This window comes from Rhea pennata, chromosome 3 (genome assembly GCF_028389875.1).
Source record: "Rhea pennata isolate bPtePen1 chromosome 3, bPtePen1.pri, whole genome shotgun sequence".
In the NCBI taxonomy this organism is placed as follows: Eukaryota; Metazoa; Chordata; class Aves; order Rheiformes; family Rheidae; genus Rhea; species Rhea pennata.
The window spans coordinates 69,816,710-69,840,817 of NC_084665.1; the positions used below are offsets into that span (position 1 = coordinate 69,816,710).

Genomic DNA, 24,108 nt, shown 5'->3' on the forward strand with positions numbered 1-24,108 from the left:
AGGAAAGAGAAGATAGGAGGAGTATGTGTATGCCCTCACAAGTGAAGCGGACTATACAGCAATACATACCAAGTTCTCTTGGTATCCCCAAGATAGTTGTGAAACTTGGTGAACATACGACTTTTCTGTCCTTTCCATCTTAACAAACTTAATCATTGTGCCAAAAACTGCAATAAAATTTGAGGAACTTTCATTTTCACAGGTCAGCTATAGCAGTATACGGTCATTTGATCCTGCAGTTCCAGTTGCAGGACCTCCACAAACCGTGTCAAAGCTCTGGAACAGTACACACCATGTCTTCTCACACTTGCACCCTGGTACTACTTACCAGTTCTTTATCCGTGCAAGCACTGTCAAAGGGTTTGGACCAGCCACCACAATCAATGTAACAACCAACATTTCAGGTAAATAAATAAATAAAGGAAATATATAAAGCTGGGAGATGGGGAGAATGTTCACTGGTTTTACAAACTTTTCTGGTAAGACTTGAAAAATCAGGTGATTTTAGAAAAAGCCTGTCATATTCTGAAAGCAATTTTAACGTTAGTGAAAATGTTTTTGGGTGCATTTTCCTAACAGTAGTATAAATTCTGGGATAAACTCTTGCATCAGGTGGAAACTATACACCCACAGTTTTTGAATGTTTGATTTTGTATTATACTGTGTTTTCATCCAAAGATTTAAAAGGGCTTTACAAACCTTAACTAACTGAGCCTTATAGCACTCCATAAGCTACTAAATACTATGTTTGTTTTGCAGATTAGTAAAGTGAGATGCAGAAAATTAACAGACTTACTCAAAGTGACACCACTTAACAGCAAACAGCTGTAACAGAATTTATTTACTCACTCTTCTTGCTTTATGCTATACAGCTGTCTCGTGCCATTCTGCACAACTGATACTTTTTACAAAGCAATGTGTACATTTGTGCATCAAGATTGATGCTGCACACAAATGTACTGAAAATTCTAGGGAAAAAAAAGTCATGTGGAACGTGTTAGTATTTTTATTTTGTTAAATTTCTGTATTCTCAAAGAATAAGCTGGTATCTTATGTATTTGATAGCAGTAGATAAGTCAATGCCATATCTAGAGAGACTGCTGATCTGACAGAGAGACAGGATGACTCCAGAACTTAGCAGAGAGTGGAGAAGGAAGTCATTTAAAAAAGTGAAATAGCACAAAGTATGCTATTTCCCTTATTACCTACAATAATGAGACTTAAATTTTTCTAGAAAGAGAGATTAGTACTGTGTTGGAGTATATCTAGCATTTCAGTGGGAAACCCTACTCACCCGGTCAACTTACCCAGTTTTCAAAAACATCCACATAAATCAAAATGTGAGAAAACTGAAAGCACAGCTTTCTGAATTGAACTGTGCAGCAAGTTAAAATCTACAGTTGTAGCTGCCTGGAACAATTTGTGGAGTTCCATCATGGCCTGTCATGGCCTATTAGTTTTTCTTCTCTCAATTAATTCCACATACACACACACACACACAAAAAAAAAACCCCAAAAACAAAAACAAAAAAAACTAAAAACCGAGCATTTCTTTTCACTGAGCTATTAGACTATTTTGAAATCTAGTATATTACTCTGATTTTTGTCAGGTCTTTCTGTTTCTTCACAGCAAATTCCAGATCACAAGCTCTTGGGGAAAGTCCAATTAATGGCGTACATGTGTACATGTCATCTAATTATGAAGTTGACCCTCTTTGTAGGGGAAAACAATGTAACTGTGTAGTATCTTGATAATATGTCTATTGCCCAGATGTATCACTATTTTGAGAAATAAGCACCTTCACATGTTTGGATTATTCAACGTGTTGAGGTTTCCTTAGATATGTCCTCACTTTCCAACCAGAAATTTTAGGGATTTGATATGTTTTTCTAGAATCCAGTCTGCTGCATTTCCCAGACACAATAAGGGGCCATACTAGTTGGTAAAATACAATTATTAGCAAAGCTTAAAAGAGGGCTATGACATTCTTCCTGTCTGAATTTCACCCTGTTATTTATCTTCCTTTATGCAAAACTGTTGTCTAGTATTGCTCCGCACAAATGATACTTTTTACAAAGCAATGTATGTGTTTCAGAAATTCTTTATTTCAATGAGGAATGAAGAGATTCCTTTCAACCAAACTTACAAGTGATTACCATGATCCCAGTGATCATGGGGTAAATAGTAATTTATAAGTGAAAATTCAATAAATAATAAGATTCTCTAAGAAAAGAGCAATATTTTTGTGTGTCTGGGATCTGGGACTAATGAAACACTGCTTTTAATCTTCAATTGTTCTTCTTTTGATATATTATCTTAAAATTATTATGACTTAAATGATTGATATCCTGCTAGTAAACATCTTTAATGTGATAATTCATTTTAAAATACACTGATATTATTTAATAAGGGTACATCTACATGTTAAAAAAATGCAGTTAGTTTTCAAACTTTTTGAAAATCAGTATTCAAAAGAAATCTATTATTTTCAGAATCACAGAAAATCCTCTTTCTTTCCTTGCACTAGAGCTGCCATTAGCAACAGCATTACCAGTAAGGTCTGTGACAGGCTTGTGGAGGTGGATTAAAATTCGGTGACTGAAGCTATCGTCTACCCCAGCCATCCAGCCCAGAACAAATATTGCTGCCCTGAAAGCCTAACAGCCTTTCCATTAGCGTGTTAGTTCCTGATGCTTCTAATTTGGCTTTGATTTTATTTATTTTTTTTAACACGCTGGGCTGAAAACTGCAGTGGTTTAGAAACTGGTTCGTGAATGGATCAGTTGTCCGTGGTTAGAGCAGGAAGGAGAAATGGGCCTGGGAGCAGACTCACCCATCTAGTTTTAATCCACAGATTCACATCTGTTACTGCCTAATTCTCCTGCAGTCTAGTTAGTATTGGTCTGGTCTCTCTTGAGAGCTAAAAGGAGATGTTAAAGGCTGCTAAATTGTTGGAGAATCCAAAATGGAGGAAATAGAGGTGGCTCTTGAAGACATACTTGCTTGAGAGGTACCCAGAGAGAGGCAAAAGGGGATTTTATAGTTTCAGGTTTCCTCCCTCTGTTCCTATCCTTCTTGAATAACCCTGTCTAATTGAATAAGTGTAATGATTTGAGTGGGAGTAGTTAGGGATAAGGGTTATCAATTGCTTGTGAAGTCCCAGCTATGCACTTCTGAAAGACTGTGCCTGCCTGGAAAATTGTTAAAAAGACTCATATAGCTAGTGAAGATCATGGCTTTGTACAATTCCGTGAACAACCAAAATCTCATGAAAATTCAAAATGTTTTCACTGATTTCTCATTCTTTTCCTTCCCACTCACCATTAACCAGCTCCCACTTTACCGGATTATGAAGGCATCGACGCATCCCTCAATGAAACTGCTACCACAATTACGGTACTGTTGAGACCAGCACAGGCCAAAGGTGCTCCTATCAGGTAAAAAATGCAGGAAGAGATTCTGTATTTGATCATATGTTGCTTAGCAGCTAATAAAGCTGTTCATTTCCAAGCAACATTCCTTTGACATTGCTGTTGTTTTACTTACCTAGACTGAGTCTACCAATAGACCTGTAATTAATAAGAGAATATTCTTTATGGTTTTTTAAAGATATTCATGACTTGAGTCATCTGGCTGGCTGTCCTGCTTAATGTAAGGGCCCCAGGACCACCTTCTATGCATTATCATTTCATTTTACTTTCTCTTGGTGTCTCTGAAATACGAGGTTAAAGGTATTTGTCAGAAAGTGGATTTGAAAATAACACTTCCTCTGCAGTACTTCAAATCAGCTATTTTATAGCATATATGTATGATTGGAAAATTGGAAGCTCTGAGGAAGTGGGGGAATAATAGTCAGGAATACAAACTATTTGACCTTTCTTCTCTCGGAGTGCTTCTTATTAGAAATCACATAGCAAGCTATTAAATTTTATTTGGTGCATCCCATAATCATGTTTAAATGTTTCATTTATGTTAACTTTGAGGGGTCTTTCCCTTTCTGCTCTCTATTGAGAGATAATATAATTCTGTTTGCAAAGAATAATCTATATCAAAATTTTTGTGATGTTATTTGATTCCATTTGTGTTTTACCGATACTGCTGCATCAGGAAGATTCCGCCACAGGATGGACTAATTGGGGGTTCATTAACTGCAGAGTATTGGAACATTTTCATGCTCTTAGCCTTGTGACACTTCAGAGAAATACAGGCTAATGCATTTCATCCTGTGTTATGTAAGTCAGTTGTTATGGCTCAGCTGATGTTGAGTAATGTGCCCAAGCCCTAAAAGTACAGGAAAATAAACTGTTCCTCAACTCTCATTTTATTAACATGTTTTCCCTGGATATCATAGGATTGAGTCACATACCCATAGTCATTTCTGTACGCTCACCCTACATTGTCATAGGTCAACATTTCAGTATTTCAGGTGCCTAGGTACAGAGGCACTCAAAGTGGAGCATAAGGAGGTTTCCCTTGAGAGATCCTTATGATTGATAGGACCAAGTTATTTATTTTTATCCTTTGTTAAGTGATCATCCAGATTCATCCCCCTATAGGAGATACTGAGTTGTTATATTCATAAATAAAATGCCCATAAATGCCCATACATCGTTAGTTTCTGACAGATTGCCTGAGAGGAAACCTAAGATCCTTTTTTTGGTGGGAAGAATGCTAAAATGATTGCATTCAGTATAGGACTTAGAATCCTAAAATAGAGTTTATGTGGAGGTGATACAGTAGTAACCAGACCTATGATCTGAAAGTGGTCCCAAGTTATGCAGCTGCTTAAACTCACTACTCAAATACTACGTTTTTGTGCCTGGTTCCCTGAGGGGGCTGATCTGGTAGCCTCCAACCGTGACTGGGATCTGCTGAGGGTGGTGCGTGCAGATCTTTTCTGCACGCGCTGGAGTGCAGCGAATGTGTGCGGGGAGCAGTGGTTTCCTGCCTTTGGTCCCGTGGCTGCCCCCGAGGAGGGTTAATCGCACGTCCCAGGTTTCTGCCCCGGGGATTTCTCTCACGGGCTGGTGGAAGGATGAGATGTGGCTAGACACTTGCATGTACCTAGCGCAGTGAGCTCCGGTGCCGCCCCGTTGTACTTGCCAGCAAGTTACTGACTGCAGAGCAGACCTGCACCACAACACCCCACATTTAGGCTCTCAAAATGTTCCTTACAGCCTCCTCCTCAGTTGTATAGCCTGACTTTGTCATTGCGACCTAGGGAAGCAGTAGAAAGGACCTATGAATTAACAATTAACTGATAATTTAATAGGGAGAGTTTGATAGATTATTAATAACTGTTGTTTTGAGTATGTTGTCAAAGAGGCATGCATCTTTCTTTCTGTCTCCCTTCTTTCCGCTTTAATTAGTTCCTAAGAGATTCCATTAACATACTAACATCAGGAGACCAAGGAAATAAGCCCTTCACCAAAACCAGAGAGCTGAGTTTTATTCTTAAAACAAATACTATAATGAATTGCAGCTAGTTTTAGAACTAAATTAGATTGGAGAGTGGACAGCTCTGTGTTAAATTAGAGGCACCGTGGGCAATCCAGAGACTGTCGTGGTGGCCATGAACTTCTGAATGCTTGATGTGATGGAGGTGCTGTTCAGACATATAATATGTGGAAAGGGGATCACTGTGTGCAGAGAAAGAGCCAGAATTAAAACCAGAGTTGCATTATGGTCCTCCTGAGTTGCTAGTCTTACAGTCACATTCATTTTATATATAAAATACACTGTATTCAGTAAAACATTGTTTTTTATAAATACTATTATCAGTTGGTTGGAAAAAAATAATAGAACTTCTTTCACTGACTTTTTGATCGTTACTGCTCAGGAATAATGTGATGGTGATGAAATAATAATAGCACATGATATTTAGTTGGCTCTATACTGACCTATGCTCAATAAAGAGAATTGAAACAAAATAGTAAAGCTAAATATATGATACACTAAGAGGAAAAAGAGAATGATGTATTCCTTGCCAAAGATGTAAGAATTGACTTTAGTATAAAAGTGAGGGAGAGTAATACTTAATACACAACTCTACATTAGTGGCCTGTGAACTTCATATACTCATACCAAGTGCCCCAGGTGCAAAGCCAGCCAGGAAAGATTTTTTTTCGTTGTTTCTCAGCAACAATGTATAGTGAAGACTGATATGATATACCACAGGCAGATACTATACAAAATTACAGTTTATATATACATTTTACAAACTTAAATGAAAATAGCAGCATAAAAGTTTTCTCTTTTAGAATATTGCCAAATGTTGTTAACCCATATAGTGTGCTGGTTACTGTAAACATGTGTAGCCAAATCCCCAAATAAAAAGGTTGGTTTTCAGATCTGAAGTTTAACTGATGTGCATCAAAGCTTGGTGAACCTTTTCTGTCCTCATCAAAATAATGTCAAAAGTAATTATGGAATAAAGAAATTAAAACCTGTAGCTTACATTGCGAGCTCTTTATCTGACTAAAGCAGTGCAAAAGCAAGCTAGCCAATGTCATCACTTTTATGACCACCATTCATGGTTTGGATTGGTTTTCAGTTTAAATAATGACCTTAATCCAGAAAGATTCTGCAAATCCAGCCCGTGATTTGCAGCTGTTTTATTCCTTGTTCCAAAGGAGAAGTATTCTCCAGGGAATGCACAGGACATTATCTTGTCCCCTTTGATGATGTTATGGATACTGCAACCCATTACATTTCAGCAGCATTTCAATGGGGGTATGAAATGTAGCCCACTGAAATTCTGAATTGATTCAATGGGTTTCACTGAACTTTATGACCAGTTTTAGCGAAACGTTACTCCAGTCACACTGCAGTAGCGTTTCCATAACAAGCCTGTCTTGCCATCTTAATGAATGCTACTAGGCAGGTGGGAAGAAACACGTCTCCTTGCCTGCTGCTGTGATCGAGCAGAGAAGGGACTCAGATCTTGGTCTCTAACATCAAACTGAAGAGGCTGGCTTATTGAAGGGGGTTTGTTTGTACCCCATCCTCTAATACCGCAAGCTGTAGAAAGTTAAAAGATCACTTTGTCTCATAGCAGTAGGTCCATATTAAACCAGACAAACAGAAAGCTTATAGTCTTTTATACCATTTTGCTTTTACAAACAGAATTATACTGTAATCAGGTTTTTTTGTACCTCTGCATCAAGACAGCCCCCAGGAAACAGATGTTCCTTAACCTAAGTGAAACCTACGGGTGACTGTCAATCGCTTCTTTAAGACACTCCATGCCATTGTCATCACCATTGTAAACCTGACGATAATCATATTTTGCCTGTCAAATGTTATTTTGTAATCTGTGGTTTTCTTTATGACCTCCTGAAGTTTCAAACCAAGTTACAAATGAGAAATGCAAAGGGAGGCTGAGCTGGTGGCTCATCATGAAGCATGTGCTGTGCCACTATCAATCTAGTGGAGTAGATCCCAGTCAGGGGCATCAGCGGTGCTTCAGTGATTCATTTGAAGACATGATTTGTCACTGCAGTTTTTCTAAAGCATCCCAGTGGAGCACCAGCAAAACAATCTTTCATGCATTCTGCTTTCGAATTCTAAATTTATATGCAAAATATGAAGAACTTGTTTCAGAATCAGTTTAGGCAACTTTTTAAAAATAAGAGTTTTTTTTGTTTGTTTGTTTTTTTTTTTTTTTTTTTTAATCCATTTGGGAATGTGTTTCCTATACCTCAGTATATGTAAATTCAGTCTGTTTTCATTTTACAGCAAGTCTAATTATGGGAATCATAGGAGAGAGAAACTAAAACGTAGTTGTCAGTTGGACCTCCAGGAGTTCAGCTTGTAACTTGGGTTGTTGGTTGGTCTGGCACATGTCAAAGGAGAAGGTGCTGCATCTTTGCTGGACGTGTAGAAAGAAATCTGGTATAAAGCCTGGTCAGAATAAGGCTAAAGGATGAACAATTTGTGTTCACCACTGCAGTCCCCACTTGAGAGTCTGGGTTTTTAGAGAGGGGTGAAAAGAAGGGGTTAAGATTTGTTGGCAGGGGCCTCTTAGATTGTTCTTGATCATTTTGGTCAACAGAGAAGTCCTGTTCAGGTTCTCCTAAGTAAAGAAAAACATTTTGACATCAGAAAAGTAATTTATTCATGCCAAATCTCAACTCAAGAGCTCCTAACTCTTCAACACTTTCTCCACTTTCCTGGCAGTCTTAGACAACTGTTCAGAGTTTATGTTCACAACGACTTATGTAACAGGTCCTGAAACTTGTATTACTCTTTAAAATAGTTCAAGATTTTTTTATAGTCATCTGGGAAAAGGAATATTGTCATCCAGGTTTTCCACCCCTCCCTTTTTCTTTCTCTCTCATTTGTTCCTCCTTTTGGTGAACTGCAAGAACTTTGGCTTCTTTTTTTCGCATTCTCTTACACTAGAGTATCCTTATCCTAACACTGTTATGTGTAGGTATGGTAACAGTGTTGCTTTGGAACCCCTATCGTGTTAGTAAATGGATTTAAGCAGATGGCATCGCAAAGGTCCCCTTATGTAAATGATTGTATTCCTATATGCTTGTTAGCAAATAACGTTGCATGAAAAACACTGCCAGAGCCCCTTTCCAAAGAGAGTAGATGTTACTTTTATTTAACATTTTACATGAAAAATTAAATAATGACTACTTGGAGACTTTGAAGATTTTCTCTTTCTTTGCTCATTATGGAGCATAAAATTTATTTAGGAAGAATGCTATTTTCCTTCACTAAAAATAATTATATAGCTGCAGATATCTAAAATAGGCACATTTATTTTGCATTTTTCACATTTTGTAGTGTTTTCAATTTTAGGCACCAAAAGGCATTATTTTGGAAGTTTTTTTTTTCTTTCCTTTTTTTTATGAGATCTCATTTAAATTATGGAAGTTACTCTGTTTGAAAAATTTTCAAAACATTCACATTTTACTGAGATCTCCTGCTGAAAATTTACAATTTATGTCAGATTCATAAAATGCTGCAATATTTTCAAAGATACTTACCTAATATTTAATTTTTCTCATGGGCTTCATCTTTTATTTTTGGTTTGTTTCAGTCTTTAAAGAGATATGCCCCATTAAAAAAAAAAGATTCCCCTACCCTATAAAATGGGGGAAAAAAGGATTGATTTTGAAACTGTGCTAAATCTCAGCTTTTGAGCTGAATGACAAACCAGGATATTCCAGAGGATGCTTGCCTCAGACACGTGTGACTATTGCACTGTCCTTCCGCTCTCCCTGCAGGCTTTATTCTTGTAAGTTGGCAGGGTATTGCAGATGACAAGTTTCCTGCTCCCCTGGCACTTCAGAGAGTAGAATTTGTGTCAATCCGAGTCCTTTGGCAGCTCACAAGAAAAAGACTGCAGAATAGATGGAGTAAAAACACAATGTCTGCATTCCCAGTACACTAAATTGGTTGGTTGCCCAGTCCAGGAGCTGTGATTTTAACCCTGTCTGGTTCCAGGGCAGGCTGTCTCTGGCACACCAGTTGTAATTTCTTGCCTTGGAACATTAGAAAGAAAAAAAAAATTTTTTTGTATATTACATCCTGTCAAGTTTGTAGAATATTGATGCTTTTATGTTTTTTACTAGTACATTAATTTTTGAAGCATAAAGAAAGATTCTGGGTACACAAGGGTCATGCGGAAGTGATTTGTTGTTGCAGGCTACATTAACTGGACGTAGTTAATACATAGAGGTTACCGCAGAAGATGATTTATGGCCCAGCTCAGCTCTCAGACAGTTTATGAGAACCAGAGATCTCTGGAACTAAGTCATTATTTTTTTTTTTTTAACATTCTTCTTTTTTCCTAGAGTTACAAAATTGAGGTGACTTTGTGGAATTCCTCTTGGACACTTTTGAAGGGAAGACACTTTTGACACTTTTCTCCTTAATTTTTTAGTTGGTAGGAAAGGGTAATGCTAACCTCCTCTTTCAGCCTGAGAAAGAAGTGAGACCAGAATCTTTTTTCAGATTTTTTTTCTTTTTTTTTCTTCTGTCCTTTCTTCCATTCCTCAGAATCATACTTCATCTTTGCCACTGCAGTTATTAGGTTTTCTGGAACAGTAGTAACAGAGAAAATTGACAAAATAATTTAACGCTGCCCCATAAGTTCTGATAGAAGGACTGTCTTTGCCTTTGCCTGTAGGGCTCCCTGCAGCAATGCAGTGACACTTCCAGAACTTTGGTCAATTTTACTTTTTCTGTTTAGAAAGCTTTAAAACAAAACCAAAACAGGCAGTTCTGTCAATTTAATTGAATTCCTCCAGGTCTTGTCTGCATGCATATTTTCCTACTAATCCTGGTAACAAGGTGATTGTTTTGATAATGTCCTCCAATATATCTGCATATAAATGAGAAATTGTGTGTGTGTGTACATACACATACATACTTTTTCTAAAACCTGAAAAGATCTGGGGTGAAGGGGGGGGGAGGTTCTTTCCTTATAAACTGAAAAATTCCCTCCTGTTCTCAGTATGTATGTTCTGCAGAGCAGTGAAAGCTGGTAATGAGTTGGTAACATAGCGCAGTTATGTAGTTCCCCTGAAGGAGCAAGAGAAATTATAATTACCCCTTCTATTTCGAGAAGGTGATTTTGAAAAGTGACCAAGCTGTGGACCATTTCAAGATAGGTATGGGGGGAGAGGGGAGGCTTAGGATGGTGTTTTAATAGTCCGAATGCCATCTGCTTCAGCAATTTGTAACATTTTATCATTGACAACTGCAGAGGAATGAGGCAGTCTATTTTGGTGGAGTGGACAGATTTCTGTCCATCTGTGCTTGCATTACAGCATGTCACTTGTACTTTGGATCTGCCTAGCTTTGAGCCAAGATAGAAGCCACAGCAAGGTCAAGAGGTGGAGAAGCCTGTCAGCACGTTCTGTCTCTAATGATATGACAACTGCAAATTGGTGCTTCAAGAGCAGCCTCGAGGCAGTCATTATGTTGGGCCTTGAAGCTGAGGTTTCTCTAATATCAAAGGAAAATGCTACCTTCGGATGCTTCCGATTAGCAAAGAGTTTAATTTGTTGTAATTTAAAGTCAGATTCATTCCTAGGTTTCTTTAAAGGAAAAAAAAAAGTCCAAATTGTTGTTAGGAGGTTTTGGCTCATGCTGTTGTTCCAGGAAAAAATGGGTGCTGCTGCTTTCCCACGTCTAAATTAATAGCTCTGCTATACTTCAGACCACCTTCTCTGCGTCTTTTTCTTCGCAGTTTACACAAAGCAGTTGGGTTAATGTTTTTATGGGACCTGAGAGTTGACCGTAACGGGTGACCTTACAGACCTCCTTTTCCTCTGTTCCGGTAGTGCCTACCAGATTGTTGTTGAGGAGCTGCACCCACACCGAACAAAGCGAGAAACAGGTGCGATGGAGTGCTACCAAGTCCCTGTCACTTACCAAACTGCTCTTAGCGGAGGATCGCCGTACTATTTTGCTGCTGAACTGCCTCCTGGAAACCTGCCCGAACCAGCCCCTTTCACCGTGGGTGACAACAGGACTTACCAGGGTTTCTGGAACCCACCGCTGGCTCCTCGGAAAGGCTACAACATCTATTTCCAGGCCATGAGCAGCGTTGAGAAGGTAAGCGTCAGCCCGTCGCTTTCTCCTGGACGGAGTCAGACATGCCTGTGGTGACAATTAGGACTGTCAGAATTAGGCACAGTCGGTGCTGGCAAGAGCAGCGTGCTAACCCCTGCGCTGGCTTCGGCACGGGAACAACGTGGCAGCGTGCCATTCATATTTCACACTACTCCTGTATCATAGTAACTGTTACTAGATGAGAATTTAATGCATCTCATAGTAATAGTCTTTTACAGCGCTGAAATAATTCCGGTGTTGTGATTCTGCCTCCTCACTAAATAACATCCACAATCCTTTCCCCGATTCTCAGTACTTGCACACTTCAGAAGATTAAATTACGGCAGGATAAGCAGAACAGGGGCTGCTCGGCAGGCTAATAAGCCGTTATAACTTCCTGAGACTCTCACACCAAACATCAAAAAAAAAAAAAAAAAAGGAAAAAAAATCATTGAGCAAAAGTAACCCCAGACCCACAGTGCGTTCGAGAGAGTCTTTACAAAAAGGTCTGCTTCAGCACCGTGCTACCGCTGCGCAACGCAGGTGTGGCTGTCGCTCACCTTCATTACCTCCTTAGCGTTTCGTTTTTAACTGTGTGCTTGAGTAGCGCCGCTGACTCTGTATGTATATGGCAGGGAAAAAAAGCTGCAGGAAGTTAAATACCGCAGTGGGCTCCAGGGGTGAAAAACAACGTGGCTCTGCAAGCTCCGTGCTTCTGCTCTTGAACCATTTTTTCTCTTGTAAATGAAAAATGGGTGAGTGAACTGTGAGGGGAGAAAAGGTGGCAGGCACAGGAATTTGAGATATTTAAAAATGTAAATTTTACATGTATATTTTAGATAACTGAAGGAAATTGCCCTATTATGTCTATAAGAGTCCCGGTATGAAGTATCCAGGCAGGTTAGAAAGGAGCTGCCTGATACACAGATAGATTGATAGCAGGCGATACTCACCAGAGCCATCTGAAAGAAATAGAAGCCATTTTTATCCTTATATTTGGATTTCTGCTGTGACTAAACAAATCATAGCTAAAAAATGGCTTTGCCATTGAGCCCTTTGAATATAATCTCACCTTATACCTATGGTTATGAAAATTGCACATGCCTCCAATAAGAATGGGCAAAAAAAGCAGTAACAAATGAAACTGTATACTGGAGCTGCTTGAACACAGGGGACTTTATCGAATGGGAGAGACTATTTCCTATTTCTAGTTCTTACCTGCAGACCTGCATGAAACAAAGGAAAATAAAAGGCAGCTGTCAGATACTCGATCATATTTCCCTCGCTTTCTACCTGTAATTCCTTTAGCTTTTGCTGGCTTCCTGCAGACTAAATTGTACAGAAATAGATGTTTCATTCAGCAAGAAACAAATGCGGGGAGGGGGGAGATAGAGAGGAGCAAAATGAAAAATATTAAACACAAGAATAGATCTTTGTTTTGCCTTTTACATTTTGACAGATAAGTAAAAGTTGAGAGAAGAACGAAATATTTTTATCTTTAACTTGATTGCAGTTTGTGGAAGAGTTTTAATCTAAAACGTTTCTCTCTGGTGTGATTCAAAACTTTGGATCAGATTTCTGCTTCCAGGGAGGCTTCGGGGAAGGTTGTGCCGGGAGGAGTTTTGCACAGCCGTCTGCGAGGACGTGGATATAGCAGTTGTGAGCCAGCCTCTGAGCTACAGAATATTTAAGCATGGGCTTGACTGTAAGCCAGTGTGATCATTGAAATATTCAAGGGGAAGTAAAGTGTGTTCTGTGAAATAATCTGTTGGGATTGGGATGAGGGTTAGAGTATGATCTTCACAGACATTTTAAAAAGAAGTGGGCAAGTAAATCCAATAACTGAGGAGGGTGCTAGTTAGGTAAGATTATCGTGGTAAATGTTGCAGGGCTTTTGTTTAGGTTGAAAGATCCATCTTCATGGAATATTTATGTTAAGTCTCAACTCACAATTTTGCATATTCTTTACGTACTGTGTTTACAAAACACCATAGACATATTTGAATTATTATTCAGAAATCTTCAAGAGGAGAGAGATCCCAGGAAATGTATCTGGGGAGGCAATGCTTGGGGGCTGGAAGGATTAGAAGCACATTTTATAGAATGAAACTGTCATTATCAATTTTCTAATTACATGCTAATATTGTTTAGAATGATCTAATACAGCAGCAGCTGCATCCTCTCACGCAACCTTATGCGATTCCTGTTTGCCTTTAAAACGATTACACATTGTGCAAAAAGATCAGAAAGCCCATTTGTGCCTGAACCTCTTTTTTGAAGTTGCCCCCACTGTGCATAATGAAATTGTTTCTCTATTTGTTGATTTGTTTCACTTGCTGCCCAAACCTGTGGCGGAGGGGGAAGGAAAACATACAAAAATTGTCTTTCGATCTTTCGAAGTGCACTACAGTCATTTTTCCTGGGGAGATTATATAGGCTGTAGATTAACTATGTCACATGTGAGGAGCTACCTGAGCTGGTTCTAAGCTAGTGCCAAACCTGGCTGCGCAGGGGAGCACATTGCGGACACGCTTGGGGTGGCTCCATTCAAGACGGTCTGGATGCAGCAGGACAAATTAGTTTGGACACAGTGCTGAACAAATGTATCTTCTTTGTGGCACGGCGCTGCTTGAGGTCGACACTGGCGCAGAATTTCAGTGCCATGGAATAAATAGGATCCCTAATTCTCCCCTTTTCTCCACTGCACCCTTTCTCTGTGTTCGAATGGGCATAATTTCCATTTGATTTGAACTAGCTGTAATTTTGCTGTGTCTGGAATGTCCTGCACCTTTTCTCCCCTTCATTATCCTGGATAGTACAGATCAATGTCTAGAAAGGTATCATCCAGCTTACAGCTTTTGTCAAGGCAAGATTACTCAGCTTTCCTCACTAGTAAGCCCCAGACCTTGAGCTGCTTTGTTCAATTGCCCCCAGTTCTAGGACTGATTTGTGAAATGGGAAGGGGGAGAAAAACAAACATGGTCTGACTGTATTTTCTTTAATTTTCCCTTCTCAACAGGAAACCAAAACTCAGTGCGTTCGAATAGCTACGAAAGGTAAGAGGCTTGTCCCTCCAAGCAAAGGTTTCATGGTAGCTTGCTTTGGAACTAATAAAATGTAATGTGGGGGAGTTTCTGTTAAATGTGTGAACCAGAGCCAGTACTGTCCCAGTATTTTGAACCACTTGATTGTCCGGAGATGTAATGGGCTATTACTGTTCTTTCGTATTAGGCCAAGACAGTACTGTTCTGGCAATACGCAGAATTTAGACAAATAAGTAGTGCCTTTTCTTTTGTTTGTGTGTTTGAGGATCTCATTTTTAGCAGCTTGAACACTGTAGGCAGCAGATAGGCGGATTGAGTACTAGAAAGCACCTACGGTTAAACTATCTGTTATGCTAACAAATTGTTTCCAAGCATCGGTGATGTAGACTTTTCCTGGGTTTTTTTTGCATGTGAATCAAGACACAATAGTTAATTTTCATAGGTAAGAGCCCAGACTGTAGGATAGGCATGGGAGAGAGCTGATTTGAGGAAGGCCAGCATTTTTAACAGCGAGCGAGGCCCAGGGCTAAGATGACTGCATAGCTGTGAGAACAAATCATATTGACCCCATATACAGCAGGTTAATCACATACTGTTCGCTCAAAAACACTGCTTCATCTTCAAATGAGGATTTAGCTGTTCTGCTTATTGCTGTCTCTTGCTCGGACTGTATTTGTAGCCATTCCTTTCGGTTGCTTGATCGTGTCAACATTAGAGTTGTTTGACAGACTGCAGTGGCATAAAGAAGCCAGGACCCTACAGATGCTGGGGCAGTGTGCCACGGAGACCCAGCACGGCTCGCAGTGTCTGCTTCTAATTCTGTATTGATATTCAGCATAAGAACAACTTGGAGATTCAAGCAGGCAGGCATTTGAAGTACTGCTGCGGCACATCGGCATCATCTTTTCAATTATTTCTTTCAATTTAAAACTTGTTCCAATTAAAAGCTGATGCCTCTAACAAGATGGTGGCAACAAAATGTTTTCTGGAAAAACTGGAAAGTAAAATGTACATCTCAAGATTGGTTAATGTTTTCATCAAGTGAGCTAAGCTTAATAAAAACAGGGAGTTCAAATGGTGAGCTGGCTTCTGTGAAAAGTACATCAGCATTATCTTTCTTATGTTCACCTGACAAAATTAAATGTTTGAATTAAATTTATTCACATGAACAAATATTTATGTACCATAAGCATATAGTGCTAGGATTTGAGGCAAGGGAGAGTCTTAAAAGGATCTGAAATACCCTAAGATACTGCAGAAATGTGGAGTGACAGATGGGAGAGCAGTGGTCTCTTCCATCATGAATGAACTGGATAGTAATAACAAAATGCGGAAGTAATTCACCTGGCTTATGAGAAAATTACTTTTTACTTAGCCATATTCTGTCCACTGATCACAAAGCAGTGTTTGCGAGAGCATGAGCCCTGGTGGTAGTTGCGTATGAGCCTTTCCGTGCCGTAACAGCCCCGTGCGCCCGAGTGCCTGGGGAGTCAGAAGGAACGGGGAAATCGGGAGCAAGTTTCCTTCCGTAGTGATATAAATCTTGGCTTTGCCAGCATCGCTAAAGACAAGTTTTCCTGAAGTATCTCCGTTGCTTTGTATGGCAGTACTTCAGTGTGGACCTGAAGAACAGTGTGTTTTCTCTGAGTTTATTTTAATTGATAAATGTGGAAGGTGGGCAAAGGCAGCCCCGTAAAATAATCTCTTCTCTTGCTCAGAAGAAACGCTTTTAGCGGGGCAGTGTCACTTCAAAGTTGCATATATTCACACATCTTCAGCTGAGTTATGTTCATATATTCTAAATGGCTTTTTGAAAACTGATACTGAAGTCTTTTCCTGTGTTTTCATCATAAAAATAATGCTATAATTTGCTGTCCTTGAAGAAAAGCATACTTACTGTATTGTTTCATTTATATATTTATCTGGTTACCTTTAGTGACATTTTTAGTTTGCTTTCAGTCATTGACCGAGGAGAACTCTGGCTATGTTTGTTTGGCCTCTCCGTTAAGAATATTTTGTTTCATGGAATAAATATATTCATAGGGAAACAGGAACTATTTCACTTTGTCTAGTGCCCTCCTAGTAAATCTAAGTTATTCTTTCAAAATCTAGTTAATTAACTAAACTATGGATTCGGTTATAAAAGTTGTGCCTAGCTCTGTGTCATGTCCTGTGACTTGAAGCAGACCACAGTTAGCCAATCAAAATGAAATTTTGCTTTGAACTTGTTGAAAAGGCATTTAAAAGACATAAAGACCTTGTGAGGGGAGGATTAAAAGTGCACTTAAAGGCAAGAAAAAAAATTCCCTGGTAGTGAAATTCAGGATTAAAACCAATGTTAGGAATATAGTCAATCATTCTCATCTCTTACTTCATAGAAAGGCCTGGTTTGAACTAATTTTTCTATTATGTCTCGTAGTTGAATAGTCTGTATTTTACAACTCCTGTTTCACACTGATAAGATATAGAGACGGAAAAAAATATAGTAGTAGTGTCATGGTTTGGTGCTGAGGAAGTTCATATCCCTGAAAATGTAATCTTGATAATTTAACTTTCTTAGATGTGCTATTTCCCTGACTAATTTTTTTGCTTGGCCAATTCCCATTAACATAATCTATGTATTCTTTAATGCACTAAGGGCTTTGCCCATATCATTCCCAAAGGTTGCCATATACCTTTGAGAATTGATTCAATAGTTTATTCATTGGTATCAAACTAATGAAAGTCAGCAAATTTAACTTGGAGCTCTCATATTTTTTTCGCTCAGCAAGTTCTGGGTGCAGTGTTCTCTTACACTGCTGATAACAAAATGCACTGAAATGTGAACTCATCTAAAAGATGGTGCCAAATCATGGCTAAAGCATGTTGCTACTTTCGATGCATCTTAAAAAACATTTTCATCATAAGCTGAGTCTTACTGGTGTCTGATATAGATACACTGAGTTAATTTTTCATGGAAGCAAATACTGGAATAGCAACAGTTCTGAGCAGTTCCTGTGTACTTCCACCTCACGGATGAATGCCCGTGTGATCTGCTGATGACCTTGATTTAGGGTGATGGTAGGATTCCCCCTTCTCTGGACACCTGTTCTCACAAAGCTTGTAAGAATTAAATGACTTTGTGACTATTGCCCTTGTGCCAATAGGACTGACTGGGCCAGAGAGAGTCCCGTGTTTCTAAATGTGGTGGAAAGGGTGTGGAAATTGCACATGTACACAATCTGACCACATAAGCTTTGATTCTTTGGGAAACCAGGCTAAAAGTAATCCCTTGTGACCCAGGCGGGGAGTAGAACATGCCTAGAGCACCATTTCCATTACAAGTATAGCACCATAGATTTATGAAATAAACTATTTTAATTCCTTGGATACTTTCAGTCAATATTGCCCTCCTCTGTCAACCTTAATTTCCTTCCCATTCAAATTCTTTTAGTAACCAATGATCAGCATCAATTTCTTTAACAAAAGGGTTCATAGTTCTCTACCTCATTACTTTTTAAATCTAAGTAGTAGCATTGTCGTGCCTCCAGGAATCTGGTTTCTTACTCATGTAGTAGCTGAGGAAGAAGAAAAAAGAATCTTGCTTTCCTAAGTGCAGAGAAGGATAAAGAAACTAAGGTAGTAGGTCAGATATTCATAAGGAACTGAAGGATGGCAATATTGCTAGGAAATGTGTGTTATTCAGCAGCCTTGCATGTAATTTCCTAAAGAAAATTCTCAAACTTACTAAAATTAATTTGAGAAGGCAGAGTTCAGTGCGAAGTATGCCTATGTTGTAATGAATAGGTGACAACTGAACCTGCCTGACCGATGTATTGCCAAACAAGTGAGTAACAGATATACCATTTCTATAACAGACTGAAAACATTTCAAACTAACACATTACGTTGATGACTGATCAGTCACATCTTCGAGTTGAGTTTGAAAGTATAAAAATTTGAATGGATTTCCACTAGCGCACTACATTGGCATTTCATTTTACAATCTTAAATTTTTATTGACTGCAAAGGGAACGAAACTAGATTAATATGGTTGTAGAAGAGGGATGCTTCAAAATATTTAACTTGTAAATAGACATTTAAGAGGACAGAAGGGACAGCAGAGCTGTTATTAGGCAGAGAATTATGAAGTTGACATTTGAGGCTAACACTAATTTGTTTGTATTTTTTAGGATTTTTTTTTTTTTGTTGTTTAGAAGATCAGAGAAAAATATTGAAAAATTAATTAGAGAAAAACCTAGTATGGCAGTAAATAAGTAAGTGATGAGACTGGCTGCGTTATCCCGAAGTATTTAGAAAGAATAAATGTAATCCACGGCTTCTCCCCCACTTTTGCAATGTGAACTTCATCGCTTCCAAAATTATTTTCCCCTGTGGTTTTCATTTGTATTACTAGTTGAGGCAAAGTAGAAACTCTTCATCTCTATGCACGCTTGGTTCATGCAGATGGATGAAAATGCCATTTGAGATGATGTGCATCTGGAAGTAATTGTGAAGTAGTATAAAATGACTTTTTAATCTGATTTGAGAAATAAAAAGGTCTGGGTGGTAACGTTTCAACTGCAAGTGTGTATTTAGTCCACCATCATTATTGCTCTGAATTCATTCCCACAGCACTTGGGGATAGATCCAAGGGGTTTAGATGTCAATTGGAGTCTTTTCACTGACATTAATGTGCTTTGGATTAGGTCTTTAGAAGTCATAAATTTGTCTAGACCATAATTATTTCCTTGAGATTGTTCCTGACGATGTTTCTGCTCCTAAGGGAAATTTCCTAAAAGGGAAATTTGTGAAAGTCAAATTGTCTCATGTAACAGGATGCTCAGATATGCCTGTGTTACTGATTAATACACAAACAAGAGAAACAAGGGAAGATATCAGATGCTAAACATACATGAAATGAAAGTCCTTTTATTTTTCTTTTTATGTTTGGGTCAGCATTCCTAAAATGATTTTTAGCTATACCACCATTGAGACCTAAATAGTGATCTAAATTTAGAAAAGAATGTAGATGTTGCCTGAATCATGTTTTTACTTTCGTTCATTCATAGCAAAAAAACCCCCCAAAACTAGGATAATTAAATTTCCATGGTCTTTTATGTAATATCTGTGAGTTGAAGAACTCTCACAGAGGAAATTTTTACTGATTTGCTGAGATTTCCAGAGATGGAAACAGAATTTTTGCATTGCATGTTTTCCTTTTCTCTATATGAAAAAGCAATAAATCACTGTAGCCACATCTGCCAATTTTGGTAAGTGATGATCTTGTTGGCAAATAAAAAGAAATAATTGTTTGATGGAATATTTGGTAACGATTATAAAAATGCAGTAATTGAGGGATATTTCCAGCAATCCAGAAGGAAGGCCTAAAATGTGCATAAATTCACATATGTGAGGATAGTAACACAACTGTGGAGTTGAAGTTACTAAAATTTGATTTAAATAAAAAGGGATTTAATATTTTTAAATGTAACAGTAGAATTGAAGTGAAGCAACATGACTGATAGGCATGGAGAAAAATTTTAAGAGAATGTGCATCCCATTCTTAATTATAAGACATTGAAGACAAGTATTCTTTTTTGCATGTTGCTTGACATCTCTAAGAAATGAGGGTTCCTTCTAGGGGAAGAGCAAAAGAAATCTAAATTACTTCCTTTCTTTTTCATGTCTGAGGCATTGCTTGAGGTTATGAAAATTCAGTTATCTTGATAGAAGACACATATAAGAAAAACAGCAAAGAGAAATGTCTAAAAATTACCTTGTATGCATTTACAGGGAGAAAAAAAAAAAAAGCCAACATTCTGCAATCTGTTACTTTCCCTGTTCCTAGCTAAACAGTTCTAGAAAGATACAGAATTTATTCCTATTTATAATCCTCTGTAGTAGCTTCTGAACCATTTATTTTAACTATATTTGAAAGTAACTATGAACAGAAATAGTTTCAAGTCTCCTAGCCACTTTCCTAAGCATTCAAGAATATGGGTTTATTCCTATGTTTTGGAAGAGGAGTGGACTGATTTTAGAAACAAAAGTTTCGTAGATCAATAAATCTAATAAGTATATTGAATAAATCTAGTAGCTTTTATAGAAAACATTGTTTTTAAGCATGTTGTAAATGAATGGGTTTATTACAGTATTAAGTTAGTATTAAATTTTATTTCAGTTTGAATGTATTAGTCTTTTTAAAATAAGTAAATTTGTAAGAAGAAACACGAATGATAAGAATTTAGCATGTTAAAAGTAGCAACCACTAGAATGAAGAAATCTTGTGTCCAAAGATTTGATAAATACTAGTTTTCCTTGGTTTTGAAATGTTTCAATATTTTGGGATAGATTCTTAATATTTAACTTTTCAATCTTCTTATAGTATTTGCAGGGTCTTAGGAACCTTAATGGAACAAAGAATAAGACTTCAGGTAGAGTATTCTAGTTTATATATAAACATTAGAGAATGAATGTTAATATAATTCCTACTTTTAAGTGGGGGAGCAGCATCTCAGCATATATGCTCTTCTAGCAAGTGCCCGGCTTCTCAGGTCTCTTCAGCTTCTATGAACATTACTTCATAAATCAGATTTTGGGCGTTGAATATGTTGCATCCATTGTTAAAGAATATGGAGACGTAAACGTAAAAATTTACAGTTCTTACTAAAATTATTAAACTTTTAACTCCAATAAAAAACCCTAATTCCCTGTGTAGTAGACATGCAATTAAAATGACCTTTCGCTTTTCCATTTGCTAGTACTGCAATTTTTTTGCTTTGATTTTATCTCACCTTTCTTCTGTTCCTTTTCTTTCATCATTTATTACCTACCTTTTCTTGTATCTTTATATTCTTTGTGTCATAGTTAAGGTAATTTTTTGGACTTAAGTAATTCTACAAGCAGTTAGAGAAGGCAAACTCTTGTCATCAGCTGATAGAACGGCACTTATCAGCCCTATTCCACCCAGACAGTCTGTGTCCACTTTCATTTTACATTGCGATTAGCTGTACCATTGGGCAGGACAGTCTTGCGATGCCAGGGCTTGAAGAACATGTGAGATGGAGCGGATAGAGATTGCAGCTCGTGACATCCAGCCACAGGTATCTGGTGCACACGTTTGGCCCAGGAGTGGCTGTAGTGTGGCTTATCTGGGCCACAGTGGATCATTAGAGCAGCTCCGAAAAGGGACGATGCTGTTTCTTCAAAGAAGGGAGGAGAAAAGGGTCTCGAAGAATTACTGATTCTGTTTTCATCTGGTCAGTGTTCTTCAGCAAGAACAAAGTTTCTCTGCATGAGTGGGCATGTCAGAAGAAAAAGGCTGACAATCCAGAATAGGCTTTACTGTACACATCATTGACATGCAAGTTGAGCTCTATACCCAATAAAACAAACAATTGCTGATGCTCAAAATATCCCTACATACAATTATCATGACACCATTGTTAGTGCCAGGGCAGAAATGCAATTCAAATTAATTCAAAATCAGTCATACTTGAAGCCGTTTCCATGAAACGATACACTATATTGGGAGAATTTAATATGTATGTTTATTGTATTTGAAAGTTTACAGGCAAGTCCTAGGTTATTTTGGAAGTGGTAATGAAAACTTGAATGGCACTCTAGTAGCGATGTTATGCTGTGAACACTAGCTAGTTGTCAGTATCCCAGAGCTCTGACATGCAATCATACAGAAGACATGGTAGATACATTCAGTTTTGAAATAGTAGCATCTTCCTTACTATGCTATAGCATGACAATGCAGCATTGGGGAAGTAAAAGTATTATCGAAGTCTTGTGTGTGGCAGATTGAGGATATTATCATTAATAATGAGGAGTTGATGTCTGTAGATCACGCTGATAAGCCAACTCTGGGAAAGAATCAAATTCACTGAAAGACTATATGACTGATGGTCACAGAGCTGGTGGAAAAGTGACAGCCAGCCACTCATTGCTATCCCTGCTAGAAGTTTCTGATCTCATTTAGATTACCCAAAATAAACAATCTTAACATAGTCAATCAAACTAATGTAAAATGATTCCTAGGTTTGAAAAATTGCACAAGCAGTTGTGAAAGCAGAGCAGAAGTGACAGTATATGCTTGTGAGAAGTGATGAAGGGTGAGGGGTGGTAATGCCTTCACCAACTTCAAGTGCAGCCAGAAGGTCTACACAGAGATCATATGATTTAAAACTCCTAGAATAAATTGAAGCTCAAGATCAAAGCTGCTTTAATCTAAATACAAAAAAGTCCCTAAAATATTTTATCAGTATGCAACATCTCAGTGCAGAGATGGCCATCTTTACAGTTACTGATCATCATATTAACAGCTACCTAACAACGAGATATTTTGAAACAAGATAAAATATTTTGGAGCAGTCAAGCTGCTTACTGTGCATCTGGACAGGAAATATGGGCAGGGCTTTGTGTCAGAAAAAAGTGATGCGCAAGGAACAGCAGAAGAACTGTAGCAACATCTGAATCAGAAATGTGCTTATCAATCGTTGAAAACAGTGTATGGCCCTGACATCAGCATCACCGTGCTTCTGTGTTACTAATCAAGCATTTTTAACTAAACAAAAGGAAATTCCTCATCATTGTCTTGAACATTACAACAGCTTATTAAACTGTTTGCTTGTCATCTCTGACAAAGTGCTAAATGAAGTTCTACAGCTAATTGTCTTGAAACAAGGAACAGCATTGCCAAGTGTAGTAGCGCTTCTTAAACACTGTTAAATGTGTTTCAGAGCAAGTCAGTATGCTTGAATGGCAACACTGCCAAATTACTCAAATGCAGAGACTGATGCTTTGTCAGCTGTGCGAGGAGCTGATTGCTCTGGAGTTCACAAGTACAAACTTTGCTTTCTTCTCTGACAGGAAATTGTATGATAACCAAAACATTTTCCAAAAGGCCCTCCATTCTGGAAGGTCCATCTGCATATCCATCTGGTCAAGGTACTGCTGAAGTGATTTTTGTAGCCAGGTAATTTCGAAGTGTGTAGAGTGGAATTACAACCCTTTATGTGGTTTTCAATCCTGTCAGCTTTGGAAGTGTGTAGAGGTTTTGTGCAAATTCAGCAATCGGAAAAGGATTATGAATATTCTCTGCATTTCACAGCAATGTGGTGATAAAGGTTCTTGATCAGGATGGGCTTCCAGAACCCATTACTGTTGAAGAGGTCACAAAACAAATTGCATCCTTTGCCACTTTTGATTAACATTTGATTTGTTTAGTCAACAGGAAAGGTATCCGCATTCAATACCATATAGCTGGCAGAATATTTAACCTGAACATTAAATCAAAGGTCACATATCTGCTGACTTGTGTTACTTACTCTTTGCTGATGACTGAGTATTGGTTATTCCCACATATGTAAGCAGACAACACATATTGACTATTTCAGCCCCTCTGCCAAGTGATTTGGCCAGGCCATTAACATAGAAAAGACCTGCTCTAACCTTCTTGTGGTGGAAAATACCCTGAGGTAGTAGCGTGCACTGACAATAT

At 38.2% G+C, this 24,108-nt stretch overlaps 1 protein-coding gene across 3 annotated transcripts in view; it reads left to right on the forward strand.

Moving 5' to 3' along the window:
* PTPRK (protein tyrosine phosphatase receptor type K) overlaps positions 1 to 24,108 on the forward strand; it is a 312,834-nt gene that overhangs the window by 226,137 nt on the left and 62,589 nt on the right. For all 3 annotated transcript variants that reach the window (XM_062572568.1, XM_062572570.1, XM_062572569.1), the window contains 4 exons: positions 203 to 404; positions 3,333 to 3,438; positions 11,305 to 11,578; positions 14,595 to 14,631. In XM_062572568.1, the coding sequence (XP_062428552.1) occupies positions 203 to 404; positions 3,333 to 3,438; positions 11,305 to 11,578; positions 14,595 to 14,631 (619 nt within the window). The remainder of the gene's footprint in view (positions 1 to 202; positions 405 to 3,332; positions 3,439 to 11,304; positions 11,579 to 14,594; positions 14,632 to 24,108) is intronic.